Source organism: Arvicola amphibius, chromosome 9 (genome assembly GCF_903992535.2).
Source record: "Arvicola amphibius chromosome 9, mArvAmp1.2, whole genome shotgun sequence".
Taxonomy (NCBI): Eukaryota; Metazoa; Chordata; class Mammalia; order Rodentia; family Cricetidae; genus Arvicola; species Arvicola amphibius.
Window position 1 is genome coordinate 24,332,136 of NC_052055.2, and position 12,963 is coordinate 24,345,098.

Here is a 12,963-nt window from a genome sequence, read left to right on the forward strand (position 1 = left end):
AAAAAGTTGCACTGGAAAATATCAAGTTGATTAATGCATGTATTATCTGAGGTTACCTTCTTGGCACAGTGGACGATTTAAGTAGCTACTCTAGAAAACAGCCTTCAAAGTCTAAAATATTCCTCACACTCTGGCCCCCTTACAGTCTCACTCTACATTGTATAAAAACATTGCCCTGCCAGGCAGTGGTGGCACACACCTTTAATCCCAGCACTCAGGAGACAGAGGCAGGTAGATCTCTGTGAGTTTGAGGCCAGCCTGGTCTACAGAATAAGTTCCTGCACAACTAAAGGTGCACAGAGAAACCCTATCTTGAAAAACCAAAAGTGCCCTAAAATATCTACATTCTCTAAGTCCTTTATTTCTTGGTAAGTGCATTTTGAACAAGTATACAAATCCAAAATAAAAATCAACTAAAAAATTAATAAAATTAAAATACTGCCAAGAGTAGCTATTTTAAGATTAAACACTGGATCCCTGTAAATAATACACCACCAGTTAGCAAGTCTACAAAGTCTTCCAGGAGTTCCTATCTGAGGAAAACCAGGCACTAATCTTACAGAAGGCCTGAGAACAGAGCTTAAGAAAGGCTGCGAGTGGGAAACAGCTCAGGAGAGCATAGGAAAGAAACCAGAGTGCAGGATCTGGAGGTCAAGGCAGCAAATGCCTTTAAGGAGTGACACAATGCTGAATGAGTGCTGGAGCAGCTACAGGATGTTCACCTGAGGAGTAAAGGAGATGTCTAGAATTTGGACCTGATTAGCAGCATCAGGAATACAGGTTTCCAATGCTTCAGTGAGGAATGAATGTATTCAGAAGATAATTCAAACAGGTTGATCTGGCTTATAAGCATTTTACATAATTTTCAAAGACTAGATCACTTTAAGTAGGTATACAATCTATGTTAAAGAAATGTAAACAACTGTTAAGTTTGCTCCAAACACTCTTTAAAAGTGAAGATGCTATCCAAATTCTTTGTTAAAGGTGAAGAGACTGACGTGTTTCTCACACATCCACTATGAACTACACTCTATTCCTCAGCAGTCACCTTCCAAACTGTTCTCATGACAAGACACTGGAGTGCGCCATACATGATGGGTGGATAGAAGGAAGGCTATGAGGCTGGAAAGAAAAGTCCACAGAGCAGTGGTTCTCACCTTTCTAACATTATGACCCTTAAATATGATTCCTTATGTGTGGTAACCCCCAACCATAAAGTTATCTTTGTTGCTACTTTATAACTGTAGTCTTGTGATATATAAATATTTTTGGAGATAGAGGTTTGCCAAAGGGGTCACAATCCACAGCTTGAGAATTGTTCCCATGGGAGAATATTTAGTGAAATGTTAGTAATAGGACAAAGATTTAACTGTTTTATTTTATTTAGATCGACATAGCATATATGGCCACACATCACCCACTCGATATGAAGTAGATGCCATCCATCTACATGGCGTTTTTTCTCCCTGCTCCTTTACTAAAAATAGCTAAAGAACAGGAACAGTTAAGTCTATATGATATAATAGTTAGCAATGTTTACATTTCCTGGAACTGTGTCTGAGGGATGTGGTTGTGCTCCTGGCAGACCAGGTATTCTTATACCTACCCTGGAAGGCCAGGCCAGAGGTGCTACATTACCATTCTTAATTACAAATGCAACAGCACTGATTGTGTAGAGAAAAGCATACAAGATATATGGATTTATTTTCATTTGCACAAAAAGTCCAAGTCCTACTTTAAGCACACATAGCTTCTCAACTAGAAAACAATGGCTGGCTACCTTTACCCTCAAATTCAAGCTCAGTAAAGAAGCAAGCAGTATTAGCACTAAACCTGAATTTACAACTCTAGCTCCCTCTCATGACTAAAAAGATTTGGTTCCAGTTCTCAACAAACAAACAAAACAAAAAAACACCTAATGTACACATGACTCATTGCTTTCTCTTTTTGCATAGTATAAGTTGGAGGCACTATATAAATATTTCAAAATATATGCACAATTATAATTCTATTCAAAATATTTTTATAATTTCGCACAGTTTTTGTTTTGGTTGCTATGAGAAAGCGTAGTTTCAGCAGTGTTTTAAAAAGTATTCGCTAGGGTAAATATTTAAAATGAGTGAACCCTGGTCTCAACTCAGATCCAAGTTGAGATCTGAGGAAAGGTACTGGGGGAGGGGGGACCTGGAACTCTGCATGTTTTGCAATCATTTACTCTCAAGTATACCCGAGTATACTTCAGCACACTGTGAACCAAAGACTGGAGTATCATAAAGCACATTCAATTTGAAGAATGAAACTCTGTATCATTTCTGGTTCCTCAGAACCTGGACCACCTGCACAGTTCATGTGATAAAAATGCAGATGTAGCAAATGCCCACAACCCCATACCACCCACAGCTCTGGTAAGAAGGCGGCTCACAGTCAAGACCATACTGGAAATATGTGGTGACATGAAATGACACAAGTCCCTTCTATGAACCATCTAAGGACAATGACTCGTATACAACTCCCCGGATAAAAAACAAAACAAAACAAACAAACAAACAAACAAAAAACCCACTGAGAGCCAGACACAGGACTTTGTTTACTATGAACAAATCAGTTCACAAGTTTTCTTTACAACTTAAACTAGTAGGACACTTTGCTGTCCTCAGCACAGAGTCCTGCGTATACTCCACTTCAGTCTTGTACTCAACACTACTGCCCTTTCTGCTCTGACAAGAAGGAAAAGGGGCTGTGCTAATCGCCACCTGTAAGTTCTAAAAGCAACAACACACTGCAGTACCTAGCTAACCTTTTAGCATGCTTCCTTTAAGGTAACAAAACAAGCACTAGAACCCTCAGCCTCCTCTACCTCTATGTTTGTTTTTGTTTTGTGAGGCGGCTCTCACTAAGTAAACTATGCTGGCCTCTAGGATCTAAAGGTATGGACCACCATGACCAACTATTGATTCCTAAATTTTAACAATACATTTCATACAGATTTCCTGACACCAGTTGACTGAAGCAACTGACAGACCCTTTAGGAAAAACAGATTAGAAGATAAAAAATCAAGCTGAATGAGACACAGATACTATACAGACAGGAAGTAAAGAGGCCCCATATCCTACATAGCTAAAATTAAAATGTAGTTTGCGCTACAAAACTAAAAAAAAAAAAAGTTATTAACACCAGGTGTGCAGCCTGATAGTATATAGATTGAATTAAACTAGATCTTAATTAAACTAAATTTTTCATTCTAATATTCATTTAAAGTAGCTCTCCTGTATTCAGGCAGAAACTGCTTATAGGCACTTTCCATAATAAAGACATATAAAGGTTTCCCTTAGCCAAAATGAGTTGACATTTGCTTTCTGATATAAATCATACACAAATATTTCTGATTTCATACTATTTTTTGCCTAAGCCTCACATACTAAAGTATAGAAAATTAATTTCTAGGTTGTTTAAGTTGACTCTGTGCACTAAAATGTCCACTTACAAAGATGTCATGCAGCACAGAAGCTTCAGTAACTAAATCAACAATGATTCCTCAGAACAAAGATACCAAGGTACCACGGACACAGAAATGCCACTAAGCTACTTAAGAGGAAAGGAACTCTCACAGAACTTTATATTGCTGTATCAACAGGCTAACAATTATATTGATCTATGACCTCTACATGCATAAGAAAAAGCCAACTAGAAAGTTACAAGCACATGGTAAGATCACATGTTTTTTTCTTTAAATTTCCCCATGTTTGTAAATCAGCATACATTAAAGTTAGAAGAAGCAATCCTGCTTCAAAGGGGCAAACAGCAGAGCAAAATTTTGAGCCAAGAAATGAAGCTGGTTTCTCATTTGTTTACTACACACAGCCCTCATTATATAATATTGTACCACTATTCAGAAGCAACATTACCAATAAGCAAAACTTCCAGCTTGAACTTTACTGACATATCTTTAGATGGTATTCAAACGTTTAACACACATTTTTCTGTCACGCTTAAGTATATACACATACCTGAGAGCATTGAGAAGACCTTCTACACTATTAGGAGGTTGGTCCTTAAGAACTTTGATACAACCTTTCATCTGAGGAGAAAAGAAAAATTAAATATGTTTCTTAATATAACATTCATTTTAAAAAATACCTATGGAAATGTATAACCAAAGACTGCATGTTTGTTTCCTGGCTACCCAGACCCGAATAATCACATAGAAACTACATTAGTTACATCATTGTTTGACTGATGACGCTGGTGTATTTCTAGCTAGCTCTTTAATCTGAAATTAACCCATTTTATATTTTACCACGAGGCTCGTGGTTTGTTACCTCTTGCTTCTTGGGCAGCTACATGACATCTCCCTGACTCCGCCTTCTTTCTCTCTATATGTCTTTTCGAATTTCCCACCTGGCTTTACTGTGCTAAGCTATTAGCCAAAACAGTTTCTTTATTAACCAATGATAATAAAACACATTCATAGCATACAGAGGGGAATCCCACATCAGAACTGAAGAGACCATATACTATGAATATAGAATTATTCACTCTTGGTGGTGGGAGCAGTAGCAAATGCTTTTATTTTCAGTCTCTCAGTGAGACAAAGCTTTCTGAAAATGCGATCAGTCAAAACGAAGTTCCACTCAGACTGATGAACTAAGGGAGGACAGCCTGAAAAAGACACCGTACAGTAACTGCAAGAAAAGGCAGCCTGTGACAAGCTGAGGACAGACAGGAATCCTGTAGCACAGAGAAGGAAGCTAGAGAATCCAGATGATTCAGGTAGGACTAACTGACAGGCAATCAGCAGGGACTTCTACGGGATACTCATAGGGAGACAAACTCAATAAAGATGATAGGTATTTCAAGATCAGCCTGGTTGTCCTGAAGAGCATGGCCACAAAGACTGGAAAGAAGAGATGTGGGTTTAGCCTCATTCTACCACTTCCTAGCAATTCTATTAATCTCCTACAGTGAAGCTGCTCGAGTGAAGGGGAAATTCTAGAACAATGTTCACAGGCACAGGGGAACAATGTAAATTCTGGGACATAGTTACCACACAAGTAGCTAATTCTAACTCATCTTTCTTTATAAAAAACAGATGCATATAAAAGCTAGCAATCCATAATTCAAATCTAAATTGCTAAGAGCTTGAAGTAGTAATAACAGGGGGGAACTATCAGATAATCCCCACCAAACCTAGTTAGAATGCTGATGTTCAGGAGTGACCAGAAAAACCACAGGTAGAGAAATGAGAAAAACATTTCATTTTTAATAGGAACTTCCAGGCAGATACAGAAAGTAGAAACCAGACACAAACTATGATGAATGGGAAAAGGAAAAACACAGAACCTTCCAGTTTTCTTAAAAAGGTATCAATGCTGATTTTTAATATATATTCCAAAATAAACCTTATTTTTGGTTATTGGCCAGAGGATACGATTAGAAAATATATGTAATTACTAGAGATATGACAAAAAATACTAAAAATTATCATTCAGTCACCTATCAGTAACATTATCATTCAATCATCTAGCACACCTGCATATTAACTAGCAACCAGAAATGCAGGACAGTGAAGAAGGAATTCCAACTGTATAACAAACTATGGTTGGAGACTGTCAGTCCAGCCTGCAACTCTTTAAATAAAACCTTATCATTTCCATGCATGAAAACAATTCGCAATCATATCAAACAATATGCAACTTACATCAATTTTGGAAGTTTTGGCAAATGCTCCCACTGGATGAACGTGGTCATAGAGTATTATGACACCCACCATTACCCTCAAGCAGAATGATACTGTCTCTTCATTGGTAAATCTGCTTCTGTATTCCCTGGAGGGCAGAAGATTTGTATGGATGAGGCATATCATAAACTATACAATGAACAGTTATACCTGCACGCAATCCTGACTACTTTAATCTCTGAAGAGACACCAATATTACCCCTTCTCCACAAGTGAGAGGAAATGGATGTGGTAAAGACTTTCTACCCACATATTGTGGTCCCCACATTTGCACCACCAGGGAATTTATATTACTTCTTCTACAATTTTAGAGAAAGCCAAAGTAGCCCTAAAGTAAGAGTTCAGGGACTGGTGCTTAAGTTGCTAGTTCAACGGAGCACGTAAGTTTGCTATTTTATGGGTATCTTGATTTAAACACACTATTACAGGATTCAATCATATTCTCTAATTTAGAAAAAAGGTAGCAGGAGACCAGACTCAGAATGGGAACACTGTGATCCAGCAGGGGGTCGGTAGGTATGATGTACCCCTTCATTTCCTGGACCCCATTCCCTTACACGGGAGGAAAGTGTGGGAGGTGTCTGTCCTCCTGCTCCATGAGTCCATCACTAACACAGTGTAAAGAAGAGCACTTTGGGAAATGAGTGCTGCAAAAAACAAAAGTTCCCTGGTAAAAACCGTATCTTATTCAAGAATCCAAGATACATTCTTTCTGGTGCGGATAGGAAAACTATATGTATCACAAATGCCATCAGGTAATTCAGGTTTGTGAGGGAACAAGGACAAACGGATTTAGTCTATGAACATGTGGAAAATAGAATATAAATACAGTCCTCTGAAAGGGACACTTCCCTGCCCCTAACCCGAAATCAGGATATTCAGTTCTGACAAGAATAAACTTATTGTGGTACTCAGAGTCCAAATCTATGCTTCAAAAAGAAATGCATTAAACTGCCAGTTTATTTAACTTTGTACGCTCATTCAACATTTTAAGGTTAGGTTAAAATTCATTTCTTTCCACACAGAAATGTTTGTGTTTGGATGTGTTTTGAAATACCAGGCACTTCATCACTGTTGCCAAAGTGAAAAAGATCAGCTAATACTCACGGTGTCTCCAGCATGACTCTGCATACACTTGCCATGGTGCTTAGACAATCTGTGGTATTTTCTATTGGTAAATTTTTATTCTATAAAGTGTACAGAGAACAAAAGAAATAAATAAAGGTGAAAAACTTTTCATTTAGTGATTTAAAAATTAATAGAATCTCCCAAACAAGCAAATGATCTGGCTCCTGTTTCTAATTTCCTAAGCCAATGACGGTGATTCTAATCACTGATCCATGATCAGGGGATAGAGCCATGCACAATACAGCCAAGACCCTGCTGCCCTCAAAAAAGAGTAAGCATAACCTTGTAAACACAGGAGATGGGGGAACTAGGATATCGAGTTTAATCTGAAGGTACTGGGAAGTTTATTTCATTAATTTTATATATGGTATGTGGGTACTCTCTTGTGCATGTGTGGAGATCAAGAGAAACCATGCTAGTCTTTTCTCTCCTACTATTCAAGGAAACAAATTCAAATCATCAGGCTTGACGGCAGGCCATCTCTCCAGGCCATGGAAAACACTTTAAACAGAAAAAAAGGGACTAGAGTGGAATAAGAGCAGAGACAAGAGTGGGTAAGAGGGTGGCAGTCAGATCTGGTCTGTAGCAGGGTTAAGTTTTCACAAACATGATGAACTTTAGAGGATCCAGCAGAGTGATCTGTGGGACAGATGAAAGCAGTGCACCCTGAGACTCTGACTTGTACCAGTGCCATTATTAACTGAGAAAGACAGGAGAAAGGGGAGAGTTAGAAAAGGCAATGCCATGGTGGCAATGCTCAAAGTACCTCCAGAGTGACTGCAAGCAAGTGGGCAGTTGTGCCCAAGCAGGTCTCATAGGTGCCAGTCTAAGGATGGTATTTGAATCACAGCACTGCTGAGGTCATCGCATCTGCAGTGAGTGGAACAGCATCAATGCACAGAGAGGTCTGCAGCAACTCACCTCTGATACAAATTTTGTTGTTGCATCACTTAAGGTTTTCAGCATTGGCGTGGCCTCAGCATAAAACAAAGACATTCGATTTGCCAATTCATTATTTACTTCATTTTCTCCTTCTGCCTGTGTGGAAATCACTTGACATTAATTCCCAAATTATTTATTTATTTTTTTGGTTTTTTCGAGACAGAGTTTCCCTGTAGTTTCTAGAGCCTGTCCTGGAACTAGCTCTTGTAGACCAGGCTGGCCTCGAACTCAGAGATCCGCCTGCTTCTGCCTCCCGAGTGCTGGGATTAAAGGCGTGCGCCACCGTCTGGCCCTAATTCCCAAATTATTAAATGTGATGACATATATAAAAGGTCCAAGAATATCTGCTTTATTAAACCAATATAATAAATACCTTTAAATTTAAGTTCAGACATTCATATGCAAATACTACTTAAATACTCTTTAAAATAAATAGACTGCAAATAATAATATTAAGCAATTTTTTAAAAAAACAACTATCCACTAAAGTACATTAAGTGGTATTATGGAATTGTAAAAACTGGATGGGACACCTTACTACACACAAGAGACTGTTCAAAGGCTCTTGAAGACAAAAGGATAGTTATGAAATTATATCCTGGTTTCACTACAAACATAAAAGGACCCACACAATACCATGATAAAAAATGGACAGCAGCAGAAGGAAAGGGACCTCAGACCAGAAGAAAAAGGGGAGGACTGATGAAGACTTGGGCTTTTACAAGTGACAATGTGTGTGTATGCATATATGCACATATACACACACACATTGTATACACATACACACACATAAGATATTTCTATTGGAGAGGGAAAATACATTTTTAATTGACTTAAAGCACATTCTGATATATTCAGTGTAATAGAAGGCAGCAACTAGTGGAAATTAGTAGAAGCAGGGACTGTAGAGGACCTTAAATGCTACTTTAAATTAGCATTTTTCTTAGAAATAGGAAGCCATTTCAAGTATAAAAAGGAGTAGCAAGTAAATGTCTTAAAAAAAAAAAAATCAACCCACAATAGTAGGCAGACAGTTCCAAAAGGCCAGAAAAGAAATGCTGCTAGCCGGGCGGTGGTGGCGCACGCCTTTAACCACAGCACTTGGGAGGCAGAGGCAGGCGGATCTCTGTGAGTTCGAGGCCAGCCTGGTCTACAAGAGTTAGTTCCAGGATAGGCTCCAAAAGCTACAGAGAAATGCTGCCCTCAAACCCCCACCCCAAAATTATGTTGTTACAAAGTAACTGAAAGAGAGAGGGGGATGAGTTATGAAGTGAAGAGAAAAAGGAGGAGAAAAAAAGCAAGATGGGCAAGACTCTGAGAGATCGCACCCAGAACTACTGGCTTTGTACCTAATTATTCAGAGTGTAAGCCAGCTGAAGATCTCTCTACTGTCCATGGCCTCTTGAGTAGTGAACTAGAAGGTAACTAGAAGGTAAAAGACTGAGTGCTGTTTTGATTTACAGAGTGATTATTAAAAACAGACACTGTGATCTGCTTCTCACTAGGCAGTCTGTATAAATCCCAACTGTTGTAAAAAACAGAGAAACCCTTTAGTGCTGGCCTGGTGCCTATTTTACAACAACTACTTCATAGAAGTTTTGCAGTATCAATAAATACACAAATCACCACAATCTGGGTCCCCTAAATACGACGCAGTATTTTTCTTCATGTGTAATTTACTGAAAGTAGAAAAAAGTACTAAACAGTTTGGGAGGAAAGGAAGAGATTAGCAGCTTAAGAGAGGAATTATGCTGCCAAGGCAAAGGCCCAGAAATGACTTCCTCATCAGTAGGAAGCAGATGTGCTAATAATGGTCCATGATCTCAAGTACCCCTCTTGCAACTGGCAGTTAGTTTCTTCATTTCATATCAATCTTCCTCAGGATTCATCCTTCTAACCATTAAGGTTTATGTAAAAATTTCTTTTCAGCTAAATAAGAATATACAAAGAGATTTAAAGTACCACTGTTATAAAAGAAAACAAATAAATAATAAAATAACAAATAAATAATAATAAAATAAATAAAAGAAAAGGAAATTAAAGGCAGTAGAAAAAAGAATGCATACTATATGGTTTGCTATAGTTTGAGCTCTTCACTCACAGCTATGGTTACTGATGATGACCAGCTTTAATACAAGCTTTAACAATCTGAATAAGGTGGGCATGGTGGCACACACCTTTAATCCCACCACTTGGGAGGCAGAGGCTGGTAGATTTCGGTGGGTTCTAGGACAGCCAGTGCTAAGTAGAGACCCTAACTGAAGCAAACAAACAAACAACCATCTGGTGAGTGTATGGATGAATCAACAAAGGGAAGAATAAAATCAGGTTATTCTTACCGCCACTAAACCTAATTCAAAACATAATCTTACCGGGACATTATTAATTCTCATTCGACTCAACGTTCTTCTATAGTAGCTGAAGTCATTCTGTATGGCAGGATTTGTCATCTAAAGAGGGAGGACATGTATGAAAGAACACTCATATATGAAAGATGACTGTTATATACTAAATGCTAATGGAAACTAAGTGACCTGGTAGCTTAACATTCCTATATAATTTTAACAACTATCTGGTACACTAAAGAAAGTGTGAAGCATTTATTGAATTCTTCAATGTGTTTTTTCCTTTAAGACAAGGCCTTAGTAGGTATTCCATGCTGACCTGGAATGAAGAGAGTCCTTCAGGCCTCTTACTCCCCAAGTGCTGAGACTAAAGGTGTATGCCACCACACACAGCAGCATTCTTGCTAATCATAAAACCATATTTTTTGCTAACCACAGACTATTTTTTAATTGTAAAGGCATTATTATTCCTCCTTTTCAATAATCTTAGGTAATATCTTAAATGCCTGTTTATCAAAAATACTGATACTACAAACAAAAAAGTGAACGTAAGGATGCTTGTTCTGAATAATACAGGGCATTTCTCCAACAGACTAAATATTTATATGCAAATCCTTTGTGTCCAAAGTATTAATAGTAGAGAATTAACAGTTGTTTATAATATAATATGAAATAACACAGTTGGAAACATAACTCTTCCATTTTCTAGAAAAGGTACTCAAGGTCTTGAATAACCAAAGGTCTCATAATTTGAACTCAGGGCTCCACGCAAAAAAATACAGTGCTGTTTTTAAGATTTGCCCTGTATAGCAACATGGGATTTATGCATATAAATCCTACAAAGAGGGAGAGGACAAGAGTGAAGGGGAAAAGCGGCAGGGAAGGGAGAAAAAAATTAAGTTTTGAATTAAAAAATAAAAAGGTAAACTAGACAAAGAGGAAAAAGAAACCATCAGAGAAGCAGCTGGGATTCCTTGCTGTTCTTTACGAAGAACAATGACTCCTGGATACTTTATTGGACGCCAAGAGCTACTACTATTCAGCTCTCCAATTGGGCAGAAATCACGTAAACACAAGTTAACAGGGCTTCTCTCACTATTACTCACTGAAAACCATAAAAACTGCTCTACCTTGAGTTCATCAAACCGGAGTGTGAAGTGAAGAATCTCTGCAAACTGTTTAGCAAGAGCCTGCTCTCGCTCTAGATGCTGGGTGGGGGAGTATGGCGTACTAGTCAAGGCTCCCAGGAGGCCTCTTAATGCTGCTTCTAATGAAAAGAAGATAAAGATGTTAAGTTACCAGGGAGTTCAATTCCCAACCAACATTCAGATACAACACACTCTCCCTCTCTCCTTCTATAACCAAGACAAATCTATACCTTGTCATTGCTAATACTGCATACACTCAAACTGTCTATTACAGTTTAATGAAAACCTTACAAGAACTAATTCAACAAACTCAGATTCAAAATGATGCATAGTATCAACCTGAACTACACACCAAGAGCACAGGGTGAACAGTACTGTGTCTCTTGTCTGCAGCTGTAGCATCCTGAGCATCCTGAAGTTAACCCTGAAGCCCGATCAAATGTGGGCAAATACTAATTATTTTCTTTAACATTCTGTCACAGCAAATTTTCATGGTTTTCTTCTGTTCTAAAGGCTTCCACACTTTGCTGTCTAGTGACAGTAACATATATGTGGAAAAGTAAAGGAAAACCAAATGTCCCCACTCAAACTGACTCCACATCCACTTTTGTACCTTGTAAGGCACATATAACCTTACATTCCAGTCTTTACACTGCAGAGAAGGTAGGGCTTTAACATGGTAATCCGATGATGTCATAATCCAGCTTGAAAAGCTGTCTAGCTAGAGCAAGAAGGGGACAATATGACCACAAGAGGAAGCCCCTGCAAAGAGTTTTCCTTTTGGAGACAGCTGTCACTGACTCCTACCAAAGGTCATCTTACCATTCTCAAACACCAGACCTAGAGTTATCAGAAGAAAACCCAAAAAATATGACTGGTGGGTAAGAGGGCCATAGACATAACAAGGTCAGCACATAGGAACACAATTACTGTAAATGCTTTAGCTTTTCAATCTTTAATTTTTTTTTAATCAATACAGCAAGCTGGTGGTGTAACTCAGTTTTGATAGTGCTTGCCTAGTAGGTATGAGGCCATTGGTTCAATTCCCAGTACCACATACACCTGGCATGCTTGCTTGCCTTAGCACTGAGGAAGTAGAAACAGGAAAATCACAGGTCCAAGAGCACAGTGAGGGCTTGGGGGTGGGGAGCACACAATTCTCTGGAGGCAAAGACAGGCAGCTATCTATGAGTTCAAGGTTAGTCTGGTTTACATAGTGAAAACATAACTCTTCCACTCCCATCAAGGTCAAAGCCAAGAGACCAAGACAGCTGCTGTAGAATGTGAGCATCTCAACTTCAAAGGAGGCTAAATACTAACAGCATAAGAAGGAGTCTAATTATGTAGTAGTCAAAATAACTAAGATGAAAAGACCTAAGGTGACAAAGGTTACAGAGGGTGCAAAAACTACAGATTGCAGAGATACTCTGACTAAAAGGCAAATAACTGAAAGAGAACTAACTGTCATGCTTGGGAAAATAAACTATAACTAAAACTTATAGTAAGAAATATTCAGTGCACAAAAATGATTCAGATATCCAGATCCTATGGAAAAGTCAAGCATGGTGGCTGGCATATGCCTGTAACTCCAGTGCTGGGGTAGATACAGGCTGATCCCTGGAGTTTCTTGGCCAACCAGTTTAGCCTAAAGGATAAGCTTCT

The 12,963-nt window shown here is 38.5% G+C and overlaps 1 protein-coding gene across 5 annotated transcripts in view; it reads right to left on the reverse strand.

Annotated features, from left to right (window-relative positions):
- The window catches only part of Cyrib (CYFIP related Rac1 interactor B), an 86,796-nt gene that overhangs the window by 3,065 nt on the left and 70,768 nt on the right, over positions 1-12,963 (reverse strand). For all 5 annotated transcript variants that reach the window (XM_038342037.2, XM_038342035.2, XM_038342039.2 and 2 more), the window contains 6 exons: positions 11,284-11,420; positions 10,181-10,258; positions 7,788-7,904; positions 6,846-6,925; positions 5,700-5,826; positions 4,009-4,079 (listed from right to left, as the gene is read on the reverse strand). In XM_038342037.2, coding sequence (XP_038197965.1) covers positions 4,009-4,079; positions 5,700-5,826; positions 6,846-6,925; positions 7,788-7,904; positions 10,181-10,258; positions 11,284-11,420 — 610 coding nt within the window. The remainder of the gene's footprint in view (positions 1-4,008; positions 4,080-5,699; positions 5,827-6,845; positions 6,926-7,787; positions 7,905-10,180; positions 10,259-11,283; positions 11,421-12,963) is intronic.